Here is a 24,064-nt window from a genome sequence, read left to right on the forward strand (position 1 = left end):
GCAGCATTAGGCTCGCATTGTTCCAGCTGTAGCATGGCGAGTGGGCCAGTTGTGCCATCTGCACCCTTTGCACACTGAGGAGCTGTTGACATCTCTTATTTCTGGAGCACGTGGAAACAAATGGATCCCTGGGGTACATCTGTTGGCTTCAGGGCTGAATTTGGCCCATTGCTGCTTGTCAAGTTTTATTTTAAAATTTCCTGTAATTCTTGTGTTTTTGTGTTCTGCCCTTCTTACCAGGAACATTTGTCAGCTCTTTTGATGGGTTGAGCAGGGAAAGATCCATCTCCTTAGATAAGGGAGAGGTAGATAAAAACTCAGAGTTTAGCTGATGCTGATGCAAAGAATGCTAAAACCAGATGGGTTCAGAGGAGGACACTGAGCAGCCTCCTATGTGCAATGGTCCAAAAAAGAGCCAGGAACGTTCATCACCTGCACCTAAGCCCGGCGCACTATTTGACTTGGTGAGAACCTCCAAAGTGCCAGCAGCAACATCTGCAGATACCAAGCCTGACTGCTCGCTAAAGCAGTGCAGAGCACAGCCAGCAACCAGGAGAAACATCCTCAGATTGCTTCTAGGTGATGAGTCTGATGACCTGTCCGAAGGGAGTTTTCCATCTTCATGCTTTTCCTTGAAAACTTTCCTTGAAACTCCCAAGGCTGGGGAGGGTGAGCAGTTACTGTGGAGCATGGGGTCAGCTGTCTCTGCTGAAGCCTCGGTGCTCATTCCTAAATCTAGAGAGGCTCTCAGATGCCAATAGTCCTTAAATCAACCTGAACTTAACCTGAGGTACATCTGTGCAGGGACTAGTCTGTGGATTTCCCCTCTTTCCTTTAAAACCTTCTGCGCTTTCCTTTAGTTATGAATCCATCTGCTTGTTCTCCCCTAATCTTTCTCCTGTGGTATCCTCCTGATTTCTTTTTAACTTCATGGTTTGGCTTCTTGTTTGTCCTGACAGACACATCTACCTGGATTCTTATCCTCAAATCCTTGTGTATTAGGCCGAGGAGGAGAAGACCACTGGTAGAATAAAATGCCTTTCATTAAACTCTGCTTTGCATGTGGGTCTGTAAAGATTTGCTCACAAAGGGTAGCAAAAGGTTTTTTCCACCCAGAAAGCTTAGCCTTGGGTATGAACGTGCAGATGTCGATTGGAAGAGAGGACAGAGGATGGCCAGAAGGCACCTTGTGTAGAATAGCTGCTGCTAGTTTGTATTCTCTTCCACATTACTTATCTGGAGATAAATAAGTTTCACGTCTCAGGAGCTCAAAGGGGTGACTAAGGGTAAGGAGAATGGCAGGGGGTCCTAGGCCCTTAAGCACCCCCATCCAACCTGTGGAGGTAGTGTTGGAGAGAGGAGCACTCGGCAGAATTGTGTCATTTCCATCCTACACGCGCAGCATGTAGTGGCAGTGTTCCTTCTTGTCAGAGGAGCCCAAGGAACCGTCAGCTCTTTGCTGCAATGGCAAAGAGCCGTCCTTCCCGAGAGCTTGTACAGGGAACAAATCAGTTACTGTTTCCCATGCCTACTCACAACATCTTCTAGGGAGGGCAGCTCTGCCTCTGAGCTCAGGGCCCTGCAGAGGCCCGAGCAAGCTGCTAATTTCCCTTTGCTTTGTACCTACTTTGGGGCCTCTGAATATCAGCATTTTTTGGAGCTGAAATATTCTGACTGCATTACAGAAGACTTTCTAATGCTAAAAGGAAGCAACACAACCACACAGATTATTAATGCCAGAAACATGCAAATCCATTTTGTCCTGGAAACAGAGGATCTATATTGGGTTCTAATTATTTTTTGTTTTCAGAAGGAAGGTATTTAAGGATCTGTAGTGAACATATTCCAAAAACATTCAGAGTAGAGCCCTCCAACCCAAACAACCACATTTAAAAGAAGACAGGGGGAAGCTCATATCAGCTACAGCACCGCAACACAGGGATTAAAGAAAGGCCTGTCCTTTGGTGTTTTGTAAACAATGTTTTTCTTTCTTTCTGTCTTTCCAAACTTACTTCGCAGTTCCAGAGCAGGCTGGTTCTGTGTCTTTACATGCCCTTTGCTTTATGGCAAATAACATGAACCAAAGTTGCTGCTGTTTACTTAATTCCTCCAACATTTCTATTCCAATAGGGAATGGTGGATCTGACTTTGAATTACTATGCCCTTGGGCTAGAGAGATGTTTAGGAGGAAAAAAGAGATGGGAAGCCCCCTCCCCGTGAGAACTGGGCAAACGCTGTTATCTGCAAGCTGCAGAGGGAACTCTGATGCAAGGAGATCACCTGCAGCCTGGGCCTGCCTGCCATCCGAGCACCGCTGCCGCATGATTAGCGTGCACATCTCTGCTTGGTTTAGACTGTTTAATCAGCTTCGCTTTTTTTTTTTTTTTCTTACATAGAGAAAACCTCTAGGGTCAATTCTAAAACCTGTGTTATTCGCCCAGAAGACCAGAATGTTAATGACCTATTTAGACAGTTTATCCAAATGTGTTTTATTTAACTGAAAGGCACAGCAACTCCTGCAAAACTGCTGCTTTGATCTTTTAATGAAACAGAGATTGAGGTATTTAAAACAACAGTCTCAGACTCGTTTCTTTCTGTATCTGGTAGAATGTATAAGAAGGTCCCTTTGGAGGCACGGTGTCTGTCTAGCTACCTGTCTGCTGTCTGTCTATCTATCTATCTATGTTATTTCAAAATCTGAGTATTGTAACACCCAGGGGTCCAAGGAATGTGGAAGTGAACCAGGAAAGGAAAGGAGATGTGCTTTAGGAGCTGGGGTAAAAGATATTGCTGGACACTGCAGCCACGCTCAGAAATACAAGGGATGCTGTGAACTTAAAACCTTGGCCAGCATTTCATGAGTCACCTCTGTGCTGGATCCCCAGCTTGAAACAGAGGGAAGAGATCAGGGCTTCAGGAGCTGTCATCCTCAGACCACTGCCCTTCTGCTGGGCTCAGTGTCTGGCCCGGGGGGCCCCAGCCAGCATGCTCTGCTCGCAGCAGGGCCTGAGCCATCTGCTTTGCAGCTCATGCTTCTCTGCACCACGTGGCATCATCTGGGCCTCTGCCCCACCGCTCGTGCTAACCTGACTTCCCTGCCTCACATCTCTGCTAACACTCGGCCTCTCCTCACCCCCAGCTTCCCATCAGAATGCCCCCAAATGAGTCATCCATTCCCATGTCTCCTCGGCCTTTACAGCTTCTGACAAACGCTCGCCCCAGCAATATCACCCTCTTGTTCATGCCACATACCTGGGAGGAGGCAGCTGAATTTGCCAGAGGTCTGGCTGGGTCCTCATCACCTTAAAGGGCTGGATCCCACTAGCAGACTAGCAGAGACAGAGGAGTCCTCATCAGTGAAGCTTCTGGCTACGTTCATGGTATCTTCAGCCTGATGAATAACAGATATTAGAGGATATTGCTTCCTGAGGGCCTGCAGGCTTTTCTCTGATTGCTGTGGCGCAAGACTTGTGTCCCTTACGTATTCGTTTCAGTTCTTCTCTTCTAGCTTGTGGTACAGATTGCCAGAGTTTTGCCTCTTCTTCCCCCACAGATATGTCTGCATCCATAACTGTGTTCCTGCTTTACTTTAGAGCTTTATTTTTTGAATGTCAATTGCATTTTTATCATATTTTGGTCCTGTTAGTTACAGATCATTGCACAGCATGGGTTGAGGGAGAGGACACTGTACAGGTAACTGCGGTATTTAGACACCTGGCTTATGACTGACATGAGCAGTCCAGGTTAGGTGAAAGTCAGTGCCCAAAATGTTTAACCAGTTGGCCTAAGTGCTGTAAAAACTGACAGCTTTGACCTCTCCTGCACCCAGGGCTGGCCATTCCTCTACGGGGCAGATGGTGGGAACCAGCCAGCCAAGCCCCATCTAGCTCCTCTAGTGTATATTTTGCTGTGGAGTTGTGGCAAACGTTGCTTTTCAGGGGTGATTATGATGAGAAACAGCCCTTGTCATTGTCCCTCCTGGGGTTTTCTTTAATTAAGAAGGAATCGGGTACCTGGAAGAAATACTGACCTGAGGCCTGGTTGAAGTCTCTTGAAAGAGGCCTCTTTGAAAGGGAATGTGTTTCCCCGTGCCAGGCTGCAGTGTGGTGAGGGGAGTGAGGGGCTGTCATGTGCAACCTGCGCAGGGTCTTTCGGTCTCTCATAGCTCTCTTTGTGGGAAGGAAGAGAAATGAACCACAAAGTGGGGCAGAGAGAGGAGCCGTTCGCTGCACTGGAGGTGGATGAATGTTACATAACGTACCGCTCTGCTCCAAAGACACATTCTAATGATTAATTTGAGGCTCTGGCAGCCGCTTCACTGTAATAATATTTTAAACATTACTTTTCCACTGCTGCTTGCCAGTAATCGTTATTTTGCACTGTGGAGGCTGTAAAATTTCACTTCAAGGATGGGTTTCACTCCCGTTACAAAATGTGTCTGGAATGTGCAGATGTTTCCTTCGGGGAACAGAGAGCCAATCCGCTCTAGCACATCATCCCTACGGGGAGGACTCAACGTGCTAAGCAGCCCTATTCGCAAAATCACAAACAAACACACACACACACAAAGCCCTGTGGAGCTGTACGAGGGCTGGGAATGCCGCTCAAAGCCCTGTTGATGTAAAAAGCCCAGTGTCTCTGCTGGAGCTGCAGAAGGCTTTGGTCTGGGCTGCTGCTGGGCTGCAGGGAAGCACACGTGCTGGTCACAGAGAGGTTCCACGCTGCAGCCCGTGTGAGCCATGCATGTTGTTAGTCCAAATCGACTTTTACTCAATGGCACATATTACTGTTTTCTGAGGAAAGATTGAAAGAACTATGAAAACTTCAGCTTAATTGGGTGCAAAATAACATCCTGCAGGTAGCCAAAGGGTATACATGCCAAGGACAGAGAGGAGTTGGGGCAGATGGGGCAGAGTGAGAGAAAATGGAGAGGTGGGATTTAAGTGAGCAAGAAAGTTTGGGTGGAATGGAGAGAACACTGAAAACTTTTTTTTTTTTAATGGACCAGCTTTTCTCCGTTGGCAGAAGGTAACCCCAACGCTTCGGAATTCAAATTAAGGCCCTGGCCTTCCCTGAGGAATACATTATGGGGCTGGTCCTGTGTTTCAGGAGGATCCAGGAGATCTCCCATTTTTTATTGTGTCACTTTCTTTGTTAGGATCATCTTTGCTGCACGGGACTGGAGAACACAGCTGTTAGGGGTGTTAGGTCTTTGGCGTTCTTAAAACGGTTGACCGTAATGCAGACAGCGATAGTGCCCAGAGCAGATCTGCGCTGGGGCCACGGGAATGCTGTGAATGCTCCTGGAGTCCTTCCTCTCCGCACAGCTGCTCCCCCCAGCTCAGAGCGTTTGTGCCTTCTGCACAGCTGTTTTGATGTCTGCAGGTCAGCAAAGCCAGTCTTTTGGAGCCATGTGCAATTTTTCTGCAGCTCCAGATGATGTATCTGGACTATCTTAAACCGTGTCTGGATACGGAGCTTAGCCTCCCCACTCCAACACTGGAGAATCTTTCTCACTTGTCTTGTTTAAATGAATTCATTGCTACTGAAAGGTGCCTCTGAAGGGTGACGATCTTCAGGTGCGCAAAAGTGGTTTACTGACAGAGTGGGGAGCTGTTGCTAGAAACCCTGCCCCTAGCAGTGTGAGAGTAATTTGGGCCCTTAGCATTCCTAGGGAGAAATTCATGTGGGATGCTAGATACATTTTTGTGATGGAGTCTGCCTTGATCCTGCTGCACACCACTGTATTAGTCATTACAGAGAGCTACCTTGACTTTATACCTTGAATAAAAACCAAGTTGAGCTTAAAGGAGAAATGAAGGCAGTTATGGAAATTAAATAACCCTGCAATATACAGTCCTGGGAAACAGGAACATTAGTAGCAATGAGTGTGGACTGAGAGCTCAGGCTCATCAGACACTGGTAAGTGAAAGAATACAAGGAAAAATCTATGGCCCGCAAAGTTGAGAACAATAAAGTATATTGGGAACTACAGGAATTAAAAAATGATATCAGTCCATTACTAGATGGATATGGTCAGATTATCAATGGAAATACAGAAAAGGCAGGACTCTTTAGTAAATATTTCTATTTTCTATTTGGAAAAAAAGCCAGATGATGTATTTGTATCATATGAGGATGATGAAACACTTTCCACTCCAACAGTAACTGAAGAGGATGTTAAACAGCTGCTATTAATGTTAGACCTTCTTAAACTAGCAAGTTCAGATATTTTGCATCCAAGAATTTTAAAAGATCTGGCTGAGGAGCCGCGTGGGCTAATAATGCACACTCTTGGTGGACTTTTGAGCAGTAGGAAATTTCGCAAAGACCAGATTAGAATGTATGTAGTGCCAGCATTAACAGAAGGTAAATGGAGCGGTACAGGTATATATTAGCCTGCTGTCCTGATTATCTAGCCCAAGGAGAAGTAATGCAGTGCATAGCATGGACATTATCTGAAAGTAAAGGAGGACAGTGTAATTAGTGGCAATCGACATGGAAAATTCACTTATGGAAAATAGATCTCATGAATGTAGCTCTACCTTTTAAGTAAGTTTACAGATGTAGTAGATGGGAGATGATGATGTTGATGTAATACACATATGACTTCTGCAAGGTATTTGACTCAATGTCACATATGTTTGTCAGAAATTTGAATGAAAAAAATCAACACTGCATATATTAAAGGGATTACATACTGGCTAAATATTATGCCTTAAATGTAGGAATAAACTGGAGTCATCACAAAGAGTTGTGTTGCAGTGAAGTCTCAAGAATTCATTGCTGACGGCCTCTGAAGCATATTTGTCAACAGACTGGAAGAAAACAAAAAACATTACTGATACCATACTGAGAATGCGAAAACACAGAGAAGGAAACAGAGCTCTGTTTTGATTGGAGAGCTGATTGCAAAAAAGCAGAAAGAGCAATGATGCTGTGAAGTGTAAGATCATGCCCCTGGGAGCAAGGAACACAGGCTAACATATAGGATGGGGACCTTGTCCTGGAAGGTGAGGACTCTGGCAGGGGAATTGTGATAGTCAGTTGAACATGAGATGAAAGATGTTGTCACTGAAGTGATTTATGCAACCCTGGGATATATAAGCAGGGAACTATGGAGTAGAGACATTGTATTTCCTGGTGTCCTCACTTCAGGAAGACGGTGATGCCCTGAAGGATTCAGCCAAAGCCATATCTAAAGGACTATCTCCTGATAGACAGCAGAAGCCTCCTGTTTATTGTGCTAGAGAAAAGGTGGAAGCTGATAGCAGCGTGGGGAGTATCTATGATGAAGACCAGAAAGCTGGGAATAGGAGGACTCTTGGTTTAGCAGACAGGCAGAATGAGTCCTATACTTGGGAACTCAAGCTGGACAAATTCAGACCAGAAATAAGCCTAACTGAGTAATCCTGGAACAACTTACCAAGCTGTGGTGGCTGTTTCATCGCTGGAAATCTGTAAGTGAAGTTTGGGACTTTCTCTAGAAGAATGGTCAACTGCTTTCTTAGACTGAATATTGGCATTGATTGTGAGAAACCCTATGGCTAGCAATATGCGGGTTGTTACGTAAAATGATCGCCTTAAAAATCTGTGAGTCATTCCCATTGCTCTTTGTTAGTGCAAGAAGCAGACTGCCGAAGACGGGGAAGGGTTAGCAGTTTTGTGTCGTCCCCCTGCCGCTTTCCCAAAACTGGCTAAGGTATTGGTCTGGTCCCAGGGCTTCGGAACATCTGGAGAGCTTGTCCCTCACTAGAGCACAGAAAGCAGACATAACATCAGCGTTGCATGGAAAACGCAAACCGGACTGCATTGCAGCTGTGGTTTGGCCAGGTCTCAGGTCCTGAACACGCTGCAGTTTTCTTTTTGCTTGAGGCTCCCCTGGTGTGTCACAGGCAGTGGGCCGCGAACTCTGTGGTTATGCTCGGCATCGTTGTTTTCACAGAGCAGCGCCATTTACTTTATGCTATTTTTAGACATATCGAGTGCTAATGTGACTGCCCCAAATCCCAGAGTTTTCTGTGTAGAGAGCAAGAAGAAAATAAGTAAGAGGCTCTGCATCTTTCCAGTGCAAACTGTGCTGCAAAATGCTGCTGCAGTTTGTTCTCAGTCACTAACAAACACATTACCAGTTCCGGACCTGGCTGAATGCTCCAGGTCTTTATTTCTTGTCCTTTCCACCATCTCAGTTATTTTTAGTTTGTGGCCCGTGCTTTGAACTGAAGGATGTTGATGAGAGCCTGAAACAAGGAATCTTTTAAGTGAAAAGAAACATTGTTGGTAAAACATCAGAAGTGAAAATTATCTGACAGACGTGGTTAAAATACACACAAAAATATTTTTCTTAAGCAACCACCCAGGAACTTGGAAAACTTGCTTGCCTGTTAGAGATTGCTGTTAGCTAAAGGTCAAACAAATCTATACTGTCAACTAAAAAGGGAAAGTGTTGGAGAGAGTGTTATCGCCTGTGGGAAGTGATTGCAGAGATTTGGCTACTGGGCCAGTGTTACCACGGATGGGTAGAGAGTCAGATCTGTTTATGCACATATGCCAGATGACTGCGGGTTTTGTCAAAGCCTGCAGAGAAGCACTGGTAGGAGTGATGACACCAAGGGTAGTCTCTGCTGCCAAGTGCCCTGGAGGAGGCAAGGGGGAGATTTTGGAGCAGGACTTGGGTAACTGTCACTCAGACTTGGCCAATGACTGATAAAGAAATTGCCACAAAATCTTTGTATTAGGTCATCTTCTCCTTTATACTTTCTGCTGCTCTGGCAATAGAAGAAGGTCCCAAGGTGGGCCTGCGGTATGCTTACGCAAGGCTGCTCACACAGCCAGAGGTGTACAGAGGGTACTGCAGTAATGGAAGTGGTGGCTTTGCCTATTGGCCAGCTTAATGGATGGCTTTTGACCCCGAGAGACTTTCCTTATCCCTTCCTCACAGTATTTAGATCCAAGGGGCCCTCTTCTTGTCCACTTAATCGGGTATGTTTAGGTGACTTTGGCCAGCAGCTGATACTGCTACTAAATTCTCAGTCCTTCTTGGATCCCCTGAAGGCCCTGCCTTGATGCTTCATGGCTTTGCTGTCCTCTTGTTGATGTACTGCTGATGTGCAGCAGTGCCCTGCAATGTACTGACACTTCTCCCAGTGAAGAAATGAGAAAAGTATTTCCCAACTGTTTGAAGAAATTATTTTTGATATGTAACTACCTTATCAATCTCATTTTTTCTCGACTGGCTTCCAGTCTGAATTCAACTAGGAAAAGTGTTTTTTGACTTTTAAAAAGCCTCATCAGTACTTCTCAGATGATCGGACAATCCCAGTAGAGCTACAGCAGAGTGCCCTGGCACAGAGTTCTCATGCTGTGTTGGTGCCCAGGTTGTTTCGCTGTCCTTCTTGGGATACAAAACATGGATGCCCTAGAAGGTTTCTAAGAAACAGGCTATGCAAATATTTTCTCATGTGGTGTCAGTGTTTGCAAACTGAACGTGTGCTTTTGAGAAGAGTTACTCGGAGCTCTCCTCATCTCTTGGCTCAGCTATGCGATGAATTGTTGCTCTGCGTTCAATAGTCCCCAAGCCTCCTGCACCCTCTGAACTTTACCTGTGGCTCTTGTGTTATGTGTAGCAGAACTCACGGTGCTGGGGAAAAATGGCATTGTGTTTTAATTATCTCTCTCAGAGAAATAATAGCTAATATCCCTAGAGGATAGCTATTCAGGCAAAGCCCTCACATCAAAATCAATACAAATAGAATAATAAAAAACAGGACCTGAAGATCATCTATTTCATCCCCTGTCCCAAGGGAGAATTCATATCAACAAAACCTAAATTTTCACTGAAAGACTTCACTTTCTGTGAGGAAGATTAAGCACTTAGTAGCTCATCTGGGTGGCTCCTAAATTACAGTTCACAGAGGGCTTGCTTTACGTGGTGAAATAAATTATCACTGGGCTCTGAACATGCTGACTTGGAAGTGCCCTGGGTTCTCAGGAGGCCAGAGCTGGGCACTGAGAGCCGTGTGTCAGCATGCGATGCCGCAGACCGTGTGGGCCTCCCCTGAATGGAGGCTTTTTCAGGGAAGAAGTGGGTATCTGCTTGGAAGGCAGTTGGATTTGGGGTACAGGCTTCTCATGTTGTCTCCTTTCTTGAACTCTGCGGTGTGTGCTGGGAAGATACTTTGTTCTGATGCATCTTTGGTTTCTTTGCAAACTTTCCATGGAACAAATGTATATTTGCAGGGCTGACATTTGGCGGGATGAAACTCCAGACAGCTTGTTTATGTGCGACTGTAATTTATGCAACTTTATTTAAATATTTGGGTTGCTTCTTTCCCAAACTTAAGATTTTCTCTGTTCAGATCTTTTAGCAAGATGTTACAGAAGCAGATCAGGGCTGGGGTACCTTCTGCTGCATGATGTCTAAAGCCTTATTTTATGCCAGCTTAAGTCACCTTTCAGCAATGGAGGGGAGAAGCCCTTCCGGTGCCAGTTCTGGTCACTGATGGCATCTGGGCGCTCACATGGCTCAGAAGGTGGCAACTGGCTTGAAAAGCCTCTCTCAGAAGTGGCCAGCCCAAACTAAAGCCAGGTCTTTGTCCCACCAAAGTGCCTCGAAGCTCTTGCTGACCCCCACAAGTGCCCTCGTTGCGGTTGGTTCCATTGTTTAAATGCTGGGAGTTGAGATGGAGCCAGTCACAGCCTAAAAATATCTTGTAAAATGAGCTGTGCTGTGGGTCCCTGTGCAGCCAGCAGTGCTCCGCTTCCTGGGAGCGCTCTCGTGTGAAAAAGCCTCGACCCAGCTTTCCTGACTGGGGAGGAGAAGGATGACCGCCTGATGCCATTGCACACGAGCAGGCCCTGCCAGAACATGACGTCGCTTCATGAGGTAACACATCCCCTTTGTTCAAGTGGCTTCGTCCCTGGTCCTATGCATAACCATATTTGGGAAAGTCTGAGAAAAGTTCCCTGGCTGCAGGGATCCGAGGAGCCGCTCTTTAAATCTCAGCTGCACTTGAGACAGCTCCCACCTGGAGGCTGGGGGATGCCATTGCTGTGCTGTCAGCAGACTCGCGCTGCGTGGGCCCCGCGCGTGCTGGGCGGTTGGGACCTGCCACGCGAGCAGACAAGGGCAAGGGAGGGGGCGTGAGTGAGCAGCGGCTGGAGCAGGGACCGCCAGTTGGGACTACTCGGATTTGCTGCGTAGCCTTTGGTATGCCGACCCTCAGCTAGATCTCGTGCAGGGCTCAGAAATCAGTCTTATTCCATGCTGCCTAAAACACAGGGGTCTCACAACCCCTTTTCCTAGGCCACCCCACTGCCCGGCGTCAGCCCTGAGCTCAGCCACTCTACTGAGCCGAGGGGAATGTTTCATACAGCCTCTGGGAGCAGGCACCTGCCTTTCTCGGCTGGGTCTCAGGGAACCTGTGGCCCCAGAACAGAAAGGCAGGTGGGATTTACGCCTACAGATCTGGTTGACCACCGTGCCGGGTGCTCCGGGAAGGCTTGCAGCAGGACAGCGAGGCAGGCTGAGCGGGAGAAGGAGCGTGGCCTCGCTCCCCTTCCTTGGAGGGGTGACAGGAGCACGCAGAGACAGAGTGACCTGCTCATGGTCCTGCAGCAAGTCTGTGGCAGAGCTGGGAATTACGTGTGGATCTCCTGTGTGTCAACACCAGTGTCTCCTGGCACAGTTGCCTTGCAAGGGCATATGTGAGAGAGTTTTGCCGTCCTCCCAGGAGAGCACAGAGTGCACAGAACACTGCAAAAATGCTTGTATCCGGGCCTTACGTTTTCGTATCAACAATTATGATTTTGTTGTGGGAAGAAAAACATTTCTTTTTTAGATGAATATTTGTGAAAAAGTCTTTTGGGGCAAATTCCTTAAGAGAGAGCTGAGATTCGGGCTGGCATTTGAAGCTCATAAATTCAAAATGACGAAATAAATTGTCATTGTGCTGTGACAGCCTCAGGGAGTGGAGGGTGCTCTCCTCTGTCTGCCAGTCGCAGCATGCAGCTCTCTGCTCAGGACTTGCTCTCGGCAGTTGCCCGTGTCTCCTATTTAGCCTTTCTCTGGACAGCACTCCATCTAGTGCATTTTCTCCCTGACAGCTTTGCTGTTCTTTAGAAACTGATCTCTGTTAACGGAGTTACTGGGCACACAGATGAAATGCAGCCACCTTTGGGATGGGATGTGTCAGGTCACAGTAACCCTCTGTTAAACGGCTTTGGGAAATAGGTGAAACCTACCAGTAAAAGGCCCCTTTTTTCCTGTTATGCTGCGGTTCTCAGAGGTGATGTGCGGTGGAATTGGAGAGCTGGAATCCCTTAGCCTTGGAAAATCCCAGCTTCAGTGTGATTGAAACCGGTAGCTGGTGATGAAAACCTCCATATGCTATTGCCCTCCTGTCTCCCTGCTGAAATGCTGAGAGCTTTATTGTGCAGGGAAACTGTTGAGACAGTGTTGTTTCCGACCTGAGAGCTGGGATGTCCCTATACTTTGTGCAGGTCTACAGCATTTCTCCCCAGGTGTCCAGCTCTAAACCTAAGTGAGACTGTATTTTTTCAAATTTCCATAGCCACTGTGGCAAAAATCTCCATTCCACAAGCACCATTACTTCCACTGTGCTTCTTAGGAGAGGTGCAAGCCAAAAGAAGAAGAAAAAAGGAATCAGATCAGCAAAAACCCATAATTTTCCTGGCTCAAGTGTACAAAAACACCTAGGGTTTTTCCTCTTTTCTGGAAAGTCTGTTATGTAAGTCAGGCAGTATCAGCACAGAGCACTGTTGCATGGGGTACCATGTTGCCTTTTATTCCTGGAGACTAGAAAAGCATTTGCCATGGTAACACCTGAGACAGTGTTATCTGCTATGTAGGCAACCTCTTGGACCGCTTTGCTGCTCTGACAGCTGCTCCAGGTGCAAGGGAGGTCTGGAAGGGGTGCGTTTCAGTGGCCACAAGCCCTCTTTTCACTTGTCCCCCAGGGACGCTCGGATCATGAGGGGTGCAGTGGTGCAGCCTGGCCTTTGGGAGGGATGGTGACCCAGCGGTGGGGGCCGCCAGGCGGCAGGAGAGGTGCTCTGAGCACTGCTGGTCGGCAGCTGCATCTGTGACTCCTTACCAATGCTTTCCGTGCCTCGGTTTGCCACTTACTCCGATCATTGCCTCTCCTCCCGGGTTACAGCAAGGCTTTAGCCACAAGGACTGGAAGGGACTGAGTGCCCTTGGTATTCTCAAGGTGAAATTTGGTGGATGGCTGGGTGCAGTATGTGGAATTTGGTGAGATCAGAGAGAGGGAACTGTTTCCACTGGGGGATGTGCTTGGGAAAGAGAGGAGTGAGGCAATCTGGGAAAGACCGCTGAAATCAGGAGTGGGGCAGGGAAGGTAAGTAGGAACAGTTATTCAGCATTCACAGTGCAAAAAATTAGGCAGTGTACAATGAAGTGATACCTCTAGCAGGTTTAAACAAAGAAAGTATTTTTTCATAGAGCACAGAATTATATTATGGAACTTGTTGCTGTAGGCTCTTGTGGAGCCCAGACTTGTTCGGGAAGGGGTTAGGCGGCGGGGTGGAAGATAGGTCTGTTGGTGGTTGTTAAATATGATAGTCTGGATACAGTCTCTGGCTCTGAAGGCTTTCTGTAGCCAGTTGCCAAGAGCTGGGAGGTATATTGGGGAAGGATTGCTCCCTGATTGCTTTGCTTACGCGTCTCCCTGAACACCCGGTGCTGACCACAGTTGGGGACAGGATATGAGGCAGGATGGACCTTTGATCCCATGGGCACAGCTATTCCTACGTCCTTGCAGCCATTCCTGCTGTTAAAACACAGTATCTGGACCAAAACGGGGCTCAGCCCTGTCCCCATAACTTTTGCTTCAGTCGCACAAACAAGAAGCCAGCTCCAGGTCTGTGCCACCCACAAGCAGCCAGGGGTGCGTGGAAGCGTGCAGAGGCTGGGAGGGTGCGCCAGTGCGGGGCAGGAGGTTTCCCGTGGCTGGAGGGGAGTCCTGAGTTGGGGGAGACTGGCTGGCTGGGGCAGGCTCGCAGGGAGAGCCTGGTCATGCAGATCCACAGGGAAAAAGTGGTTTTCCCTGAAGGGCAGGGTCTCTCTGTTGCAGATGGCTCATTTATTCACCTTGTGTATCTTGTAGGGCTAGCCTGGCTTGGGAAGGTGGCCTGGGAGATATAAAAGCTTTTTCCTCTCACTGCAAGCTGGGGTGCACAGACATCTGGTGTCCGGGAGTCCAAATTCACTGTCTTTCTCAAACTATTTTGGCCCCTTAGTAGCCACTGCAGCAAGCTCCTGTGCAGGCTCTGGATGGACGTATGGATGTATGCAAGCCCCCTTCCTTCCCTGAGACCTCTGGAGCTTCACTGACCTCCAAGACTCTTAGCTTTTATTGTGGCTTATAGACCTATGGCTTTTTTTTTAATGAATCACTGCAGCTTTCCCCCAGTCTGCGCACAGGCTCCTCTCTGCACAGACACTTCTCTCTGTCTGTGGATGCTTTTCCCATTACTGTTTTGGCTGGGCTCCACGCACCAAAAGGGCTGGGAAAGGCACAAGCCAACAGTGCCCCCCCCCCTTCCCTCCCTTTTTTGTGAAATGAAGGCAGAGTGGGCCCACAAATGACATAATGAGAGCATGACATCAGGCTTGGCAGGCAGAGGCGTGCTATACTCTGCTCAACATTATATGTTCTGTGGAATTAAAAAAAAACCAGCAGCGCACCAAAAAAAGCCTGTCCACCACAGCGCTGCAGAAATAAACACAGCGGCCGCCCTGGGCCTGCCGAGCCTTCGCTGCCATGTGGAAGGGATGTGGAGCTCGTTTTCCCTGGCGACCCTCCGCCTGTCTGAGCATTATGAATGGACAAAGCAAGCGGCAGGCACCAAACCCTGCTGCTGGTTTCCATCAGCAGCTGCTCAAGGGCAGCAACTACGAAACGGCACACCAGTGCTAGAAGCTTTTTACCCCAAGAAGTTATCCGACCTCATCTCCAGGGGCTCTCGTTGGCAGTGTTTGTGTGGGACGTATCCTCACCCTCTCTGCATGAGATGGGGTGCTCTTGTCCCTGCTGTACACACAGGTCTAGAGAGGTTACGTGGCTCAGCCGGCATCACACAGGGAGTTGGTAGCAGAGCTGGGATAGAGCTCAAGGCTCCCGGGGGTCAGGTTGATGCCCTCATTGCCAAATGTTCCCTTATCTAAGGCTTCACTTTCCCCGCAGGAGCAACTCCATTTCCAGATAATTTTTTTCCAAAACTTTCTTTACTAGGCATGCTTATGTCTAAGTTAAATGTCTCTGAATTATCTGGGGCTCTTAGGGAGCTGCAAAGGTAGCTCTCTCTTAAAGTGTCTTTCACTCAGTTCTCGTTCCTCAGCAGTAGTCGTTGGTCTTTCGCGGTGCCTCCCGTTTCATAGAATTTTGCAGAGGAATGGACTAGTCCTTCCAGCCTCCTTGGACATTACACAGCTCCGTTTTACAGATGTGGAAAGTGAGGCAGCATCAAGAAGCTGGAACTTGCCAATAGCTTCCCTCTTCCAGGCAGCACAGCATGTTCTCAGTATCCTTCATGGCACAATTAAACTAGCTGTTGTCTTTCCTTTCTTCTGAAGGAGAGCGGCAGACGGTGTGCTCAGTGCTGGCTTCAGCTCTGCTTTGAACCTGTTCCGAATTTTCTCCAGCCTGGCAATGGGCTGGGAAAACACAGTCGTGGCAGTTTGTGGCACTGAAGGGCTGAGCTCTTTTTGCGTTGGGTTTTATTGCTCAGTAGTTCTTTCCTGATTTTTGTTTCTTTTCTAATTCTGCAACCTCGTTTTGTTCATAGCCATCTTTCCCATGCTAGAAAGGCATAATATTATTTTCCGTGCAAGTTGGAGAGAGAACAGTGGGAGAAGACAAGCAGGCGGTAGGGAAGCACAGCTAATGGAAAGTGACCCCTGGCTGGAGGTGGCAGGTGTTGGCGCCTGCCACGGTTCCTCACTTGTCCAAAACTGTCCTGTCGCCAGGATCTTTGCCTCCCTCGCAGGTGATGCAACGAGGAGAGCTGGGGAGCTTGAAAGCTGGGAGATTTATACTGGTTCCTTGTCAGATGGCGAAAGCAAAGGTAGAAAATAGCCAGAGAGGGAGTCTGGCTTTGGTTTGTATGTAACAGTGTGTTGCCCTCTAGTGACTGCTCTGCATGGAGGATAATGGCTTTTCCGCTGGTGCTGGATGTGAACTCCAGCTGCGGAAGGCCTCAGAGTCTGGAGCTGAGGTCTTGGGATCTCTTGCAAAGCTGTGAGTTGCAGTTAAGCAACAGAGCGTCTGGGTATATAGGCAGAGCATGGGTTAATTACAATCTTCAGGGGTTCAGAGCTTCTCAGACGCAGCCTAGTCTGGAAACCGAGCCCCAGCTTTTTCTTTGAAGCCTGCTGGTAGAGCTGTCTGTCTGCTGTGGGTCAGTGTTAGCTTTGGACAACAGTAGTGGGTGCAGAATAGAGGACTGGGTGAGTTCAAATAATAATAGCTGGCAGCATGATGGAGAAACAGTCTGGTGATGACGTGTGCAGCCAGCCAGCCAAGTTGTAACTAGCAGGAGAGGAAGAGGAGAAAGCCAAAGGAGCCCCCTTCAGCCCCTTCCACAGTAACCCAAGTGCAGTGGAGTGGAGGCTCGCGGGGGCAGCTGACGGTGCCGATAACCCCGAGACATGTATGCAGGTGGCCTTACGCTCTCCCACACTGTCCTGGCAATACAAAGCAGCACAGTCCCTTGATCAGATCAGAGAATTCAGGCAACAGTCCCTCTCAGTTTATGAGGGAGAGCTGCCTCCCAGCCCTTGTTGAACAAAAGCCACCCACTCACTGCAGACACAGCAGACAGGCTTCCTCCACCCCTTGAGTCCCCACTCACTCTTGTTCACTGGGGAACCCCTTCTCGCCTTTTGTATGCAGTTCAGTATGCAGTGACATCTAGTGTCAGTCCCATACACTGTGCCAGAGCAGCACTGCCTATATTTGCATTTAACCTGTTTGCTAAGGCTACTGTGAATAGCCTCTGCCACTGTGCTTTTTCCTGGAACAGGTCCCATATCATCAGGAGCAGTCATTTCTGGTCCTGATCTAGGGTAGGAATGAAGCTGAATGTCCCCCAGGAGTCAGGGGTTTTGGGATCTCAGACTCTGGCTGGTCACTTCAGTTCTCTGAAGTTTAAAAGCTTTCTCTGAGGTGAAATGGGAATAATGGTAAGGGATGTTAGTAAAGGGCTTGGAAAGGCTCAGGACTGACCCCTCCATTCCTGGAACCGAGGCAGAAGGATGGAGAGGAGCCAGTCTGCCCTCCTGGAGTTTGCTCCCTGCCTGGGAAGTAGCAGAAGGGGAGAGATGGGGAGAAGGAGCTGCAGAGAAGGTGGTTGGGCTTGAGGCTAAGTGTCTCTGTACTCTGCATGGCTCACGGTACCTGCTTGCTGAATGTGCCCTCTGTAACGGTGAGGCCTTCACCCTTCCCTGTGCACACTCTTCCCCACATGGCCAAGCAGCATTTTGAAGAGGTTCTTAAAAATACCAAAGACCTGATTTTGTAACAGCAGAACAATTTGTTTTGGAGTTCTCTGTTGTCTGGGCAAGGAGCAAGAGAGACATCAGGCTGAAACTCTATTTCCCTCTGTCTTGGGCTTGAGGTACTGCCTAACAATTAAATGGAATATTTCCAGGTATCTCAAAGGAGCAGAGAAATACTTTTACTGTCTCCCTGTTAATGCAAGGAAGCTAACTGCCCAGTGTGTGTGCACCCCTCACAGAGGGAACGCGGAGCTTGCTAAAGCCTTGGCCCATGCTTACCTGAAGGGTAGGTTGCACTCCTGCACAGAAGACCCTGCAGGTCCGGCCCTTCTTCTGTAGGTTAGCTGGAGTCCGTTAGCAGAGAGGCAGAGGTGAGGAAGGCAGGTGGAGGTAGCCCGTGCTAGCAGTCGTTTTAGCAAGAGGCCAAAGGGAAAAGCAACCACAGAGGCTGAGACTATTTTGGTGCAAGTGCCTGGAGTGGCAGGCGGCCTGTCGCCAGCTAATGGCTCCAGGAGGAGTTGAGGATGTTGAAATGCTTGAGTGCTGGGGGCCTGTGGATGAGCATATTTTGAAAATGTATTTGAGCGCCAGAGGGAAGGCAAGAGTCCTGCATCCGACCCAGCCCTACTGTGGCTGGGGGCTTGAGGGGGAATGACGCTTGGGTGGTGGTGGTGTTTTGGTCCTTTTCAAAACTAGTCAAATAATGGAAAGAGGTGAAGAGGCAGAGGGGGCGTTAAATATCTTCCCGTGCAGAAGAGACGACGAAACCCACTTAAGGCAGAGCTGAATTAAGGGAAGGGCTGGTGGGTACATTGTCAGGAAATAATGTCTGAGCGTCTCTGCTCGCACGCATCTTTGTGCTTGCTGTGAGTGCTGTGAGCAGCACTCTCTGCTGCAGCAGAGTTGACACCTCTCACCTTGCCAATGCCTGTGCTTTTTTCAGAGATTTCATGTGACAAAGTGAACCTCTCCTTTCGTTTAAAGCTTTTAGTGTCCCCAGTAACAGAGGACAGTGAGGATAGCTGATCTTCAGGGCTCTGAAAACACAAGGCACACGAGACACGAAGAAGTACTGTCCGGGACCTCATGATGTTTAAGTCAGGCTTATTTTTGGGAGTGACAATAAATTGAGGCAGAAGGGGAAAGCTGAAATCCAGTTGAAGGCCTCTTTTCACTTAATCATTTTAAGCCTCCTGGTGATGCTTCATTAATATTAGAAATACATTTGTTTTGGATTTTCTGTTTGGGGAGTCTCTGCCACAGTGGATAGCAGATCTTTCCCTGAACCAGACTGCAGTACAGTAATGGTAGGCTAACAGAGTTCTAGGCGCAGAGCAGAGAGCAGGGAAAACACCAAAGGAGAAGCGAAGCAGGAGTCTCCCTGAGAAAGGAGTCCAACCCATTGGGATGGCTGTCATTGGGGTTCCAATCCCGAGCTCTCGTTTGTTTGCCTTGCATGTGGGAGTTGAAAACGGTTGTGGAGGTAACCTTCATGGTTAGACATCTCCCATGACATGTTAGCAAAGATGCTTTGTATTCTTTAGCTACTATCCCAACTATCCTGAGCACAAAAGAACACAGTGGCTTGGTCAGATATTTTTGATAGCGTCCCTTTTTTTGTGTGTATGTTGAACTTTTATTTTGCACATTTCTTGGCCTTCTCTGCGGGTGTTGATGGTGAGCTCTTCTGAATCCGGTCTTAGCTTGGCAAAGAACTCCTGGACAGCAAAATCAGGAAAAATAAACTCCAACCTTTCAAAGAAACATCCGTCCCTGTTACTTATCCTCTGAGTTTCCTAGAATCATAAGTAATTTTTCTGTCTGTCTGGCATAATTCTTTACATTCAGATGAATTAAAGTTTAAATGTCAGATCAAACCAACAATGAATTGATTAGGGGGTAAAAATAAAAGATGAGACAGCAAGGAGAAATTACAGGAGATGCTCTTAGGAAAAAAGGTGAGAAAGGAAGCTGGATGAAGTATAGGAGAATGTCTGTCTTTACATAGCACGTCTGCAATCGTAGGGAGTGGCATAGTGAATCCAGTCCTGTCCACTTCCCTGCAGCTGTTTCAGAAATCCCAGAAGGATAAAAAACATTGCATGGACTTGGAATAAGTGTTTTGGGGCTGCTAAAAGGTTTTGGCCAAAGGAGATTCATCTGAAACCAAAGAGTGATGTTTATTGGGAACAAGTGGAGACTGATCAGCTAAACTGTCACTACTTAGCTGAATGGCATTTTAAAATTGAAAAAGAGAACATGAGGTGAAAAGAAAGAAGTGAACTGAAGGAGAAAAATAATTCTTCTTTGGATGAGCTGAAGGCTGTTAGTGTTACAGGGAATGGTTAAAGATTTTTTTTAAGCGGTACTCCTTTAATAGGGAAAATCTCTCCTGATTTTAAACAGAAAATATTCTTTGTTACTTCTTCTTTTCTTTTAAGCTTTTTCAAAGAGAGACAAAAGATACTTAAAAATTAAAAGTTGAATGCATCAGTTCTGTAGTTAATTATCAGTTCTTCAGCACTAGAAATGGACTTGAAAGTTCCTTAGAAATTGTTCTTTATAAATTAATTATTGCTTTAGTCTAAATTATTTCTTAATTACTTTTTCGAACCTATGTTATACTTAAATAATTTTTTTAAAGGACGCCTGAAATTTAGGGATACATTTGTCATGTCTGTAATTACTCTAAATATACTACAGAATGGTATGCCTGTAATGATAGTCCTAATCTATATCTACACATTATGCAAAGTTTTGAGCAGCAAATGCTGGGAAAGGTGTTTTCTTTGGCTGGAAGAACTGTTCCGCTTTAATACACCAAGAACGTTCTGTCTGGAGCCTGGAGAGAGTTTGGAGAGAGGCTATTCTAAGCCTCAGCAATGGAGGAACGACAAAATGAAGTTGAATGATAAGTGAAAACTGTGTTTTCTTTCTCTAGGGATCTTTCCAGTAACAAGATCAGCATGTTAGATGTTCAGATGTTCAAAAGCCTGACTTCTCTAGCAAAACTGTAAGTACACGCTACAGACCTCTAGTCCTCCAGCTAAAAATGCACGTTTGAGCTGGTACCTAAAGCACATGCTTGTGTTTCATGAGTTAGCCTTATTCCTGCCTGATCTGATCTGCTGAGCCCCAGGCATATGTTCCCATAGACTCCTTCCTCAAGGCATTTAGCTGCACAGTCCAGTGAATGGCTCATTCACTCACTAGCGCTCAGAGAATTGACAAGGTTTGCATGACTGTACTGCTAAATAGGAGGGGAAATTGGAGCAAAAGACTGAAGAACCAGATTTGTCACAGGATGTGTTTCAAGACATGGAGAAGGATGGTAAAGCTGTAGTGTCAAAATGCCAGTGAACTTCAGAAGGAACTGGGTGCTGAGTTCTGAGGGTCCTTTGAGGAGCCCACGCAAAGACTTGCGTGTCCCATGCCTCCCCACCCTCTGAGTTGTCCCATTTCAAAAAGATGCCCAGACTGTGTGTGGGCCAGGAGAAGAGGAGAGCTTTGGCCATTAGCAAACTCACAGGTTCAATTGCTGGTTAGGTAACTTTGCATTGTTACTTGTTGTCGTTTCCTAGAGAAGATCAGCTGTCTTTTAAGAATTACACTAATAGATCCAAAGAGGCACCATCACAGCCAGCACCAAAACTCAAGATGGTGGTTCTAGTAGAGTAACTGACAGCCCAGACAGCCTGCCCTCTTTACATCTCAAAATCTGGAAGGAGAAGGACTCATGAAAGGACTCAGTGCCTGGCTGGGAATTTTTCTGTCATATGCAAGTGGCCTTTGTGACTCAAGGTGTCCAGAGGGTAACCAGTCCCTGAGCAGAGCCTGGGATAGAGGTTGATCCTGTATGTTGGCCAGGAAGATGTTATAATTAATCGTGATGAACAGTTACTAAACTCTCCTTTTCCGTTTTCCCTCTTTTACAGAGATATAAGCCACAACAAGATTTCTACATTAGAAGATGGAATATTTGATAATTTATTTAATTTAAGTGAAATGTAAGTTCTCTTTGTCTTCCAGTTGTCTGTTCAGAGCTTTCCTTGAAGCAGCTCTTCCCTTTCCTGTGGGGTGGGATGCAGCCATTGTCTTCAGGAGGTCTGGGGTACTTACCTAGCCTCCTCCCCATCACATGTCAAGGCAAGCCCTTTCCCATTGCGGGAATGGAAGCCCTCAGTCCCCATTAACTCTTCTTCTGGCTCTGCCTACTTGCCAGCTGCTTCCTTGGTGAGTTTGTGATAGAATAAGCCTCATCTTCTTCTCTGACATTTTCAAAGCCTGTGAGCCTTAGGGAATGCAGTGCTGGCAGGGGGAGGCTAAATCTGTGCTTGGCTGGTCCTGTCCTGTAGAGGGATGAGTGGATACACTGACTCCCACCTTTTTATTATCAGCCCTCTTTGATGTTACCTTCCCTCCTCTCTCCAAACTGCTGCTTCCTCGCCCTCCTGCAGCTGCCTTTTGGACTCTCTCCAGCTTCTTCATCAAGCTGTGTCCTCCTCCTGAGTGCTGTTGGTGCCCTTCAAGCCTAACCTCTTCCCAGACTCTGCTTCTGCCTCCTGAGTATCTCCAGCCTCTGCTGCTACCTTCTTGGCTTCCCCACTTCTCTTCCACACCAGCTCTGCAGGTTATTGTTTGGCCATGCTCCAGGCCACACTTACTATTCTTGTTTGTATGGTCACACTTTGGGACAGGAGATCTAGTGAAAAGGGCACTGACCTACAATACAGGAGAACCTTACTGAGGTGTCTGAATCACTTGAAGGCATTTGAAGATCTTGACCCTAAGTGATTCAGGTTCTTATGCTTATAATGGCTTTCAAACTGAAGTAATTAAACTCTGTTCTGATGATATGTGAAGGGAGGCAAGGGAATGCCGCACGTTTCCAGGAGAACTACATGAAAGCACAGTACAGAATGACAGTTGTATATCTGAATGTGCCAAAGGATGAACCCTTTGAAATGAGCAAGGAAAGAGCTCAGCCCCGCATTCTCCCTGAAGACAAAGCACAAAGGGCATTTTCTGCTCTGCACTTTCATTTATAAAGGGCATTGAAAAGATAAAAGGGATCCATGTTAGCTGCAAAGGAATCTGTCCCTACTAAGGCTGGCCTGCAAAGTGATGCTTTTAGTATAAAAAGGCCTAGGTTCAACCCCTGCGGCAGTCTAGCCCAGCCGGCATCAGCTAAACAAACATCTTTCCATCTCTGTTCTGTTCACAGCTGGATGCCAAAGGCTGTAATTTGAATCAAGCTTAGCTGCAATTAAAGTTTCCATCTTTTCATTAAACTGCCACATAGAAAGATTATCATTGACTCTGCATTTCTTTTTTGACAGATCAATTTTATCCTTAGCTCTTTTTTAATGGAGCTGTAAATAGTCTCCCTTAGCTATAGAGGCTGCCATTACATCCAATGGCTGTTAGATGGCAGACTATTTTAAATATAAGATTATGTCTGTAATTTGCTTCTAATTGCAACAATTATTTGTAGAGGGGAAAAAAGTACTTGGAGTACTCGCCTAATTCTAGCCTCTAGAAAAATCGTGTTAATTATTGCTTGATTCCCTATTCATTAACTCCCCTAGCAATTCTCTCTGAAGCATTTCACTGGAGTGCTGCAGATGGGAACAGTGAGGGATCTGCACGTTGGTGTAATTAACACTTAGCACGTGCTTCCTGTTGTCAAGTTAATGCATAACTCTTCTCTGATCTCCCTGTTACAGAAACTTAAGTTTGAATCCATTTTTCTGTGACTGCAAACTTTCCTGGTTGCCCCGTTGGGTGGAAGACAGAAAAGTTAAAGTTATTCAGGCATCAGATACAAGATGTGCCCATCCTCCTGAAGTGGCAAACCTTTCTCTCTTCAATGTTTCATTCGTCGGTGCTACTTGTGGTAAGGAACTGCAGAGGGCTTTAGTGGGTGAGATGACTAAGCCAGTGGAAACAGTGAGCCCAAGGGGAGCCGATGAGCCTATCTAGACCTCTTTATCCCTTAAGTCACTAGTTCTAATCTAATTAAACAAGTCATGGTAATGTATGACTATACTCTGATGCCTTGGGGATAGAGTCAGTCGCATCAGGGCTGAGATCAGCAAACTCATTACAGACTGAACTTCAAGCAACTATCAGATGGTTCTCACTGCCTGACCTCTAGCTTGAAGCTGTCATTCTCTCAAGCATTTCAGAACTTGTCCAACTTTAAGCGGGTTCTTGAAATCTCCTTGGAGTTGATGGGACCTGAGCGCGTGCTAATTTGAATCTTGGTGATTGGATCTTTGGATCTTGGTGCAGGTGACAGCACTCCATGTCAGGAGTGTTGAGTGAGTGCTGCCCCTGATCTGAAGACCTTCTGCTTGTGGTGCATTTCTCTGACTGCCTTTGCTAGCATAAACATGAGGCAGTGTTTACTTGGCAGGAGGGGAGGGGAAGCCTAAGAAAACTAACCCCACTAAATGCTCAGCTGTCTTTCCGAGTGGGAGTGCTCCCCCCAAAGGCAGCAGTTGCCTCCTTTAGCGCATGGTG

The 24,064-nt window shown here is 47.0% G+C and overlaps 1 protein-coding gene across 1 annotated transcript in view; it reads left to right on the forward strand.

Moving 5' to 3' along the window:
- Positions 1-24,064, forward strand: part of PKD1 (polycystin 1, transient receptor potential channel interacting) — a 108,752-nt gene that overhangs the window by 24,708 nt on the left and 59,980 nt on the right. The window contains exons 2-4 of the mRNA XM_068908129.1: positions 20,481-20,552; positions 21,475-21,546; positions 23,266-23,435. Of these exons, the coding sequence (XP_068764230.1) occupies positions 20,481-20,552; positions 21,475-21,546; positions 23,266-23,435 (314 nt within the window). The remainder of the gene's footprint in view (positions 1-20,480; positions 20,553-21,474; positions 21,547-23,265; positions 23,436-24,064) is intronic.

The sequence above is a fragment of the Struthio camelus genome, chromosome 15 (genome assembly GCF_040807025.1).
Source record: "Struthio camelus isolate bStrCam1 chromosome 15, bStrCam1.hap1, whole genome shotgun sequence".
Taxonomy (NCBI): Eukaryota; Metazoa; Chordata; class Aves; order Struthioniformes; family Struthionidae; genus Struthio; species Struthio camelus.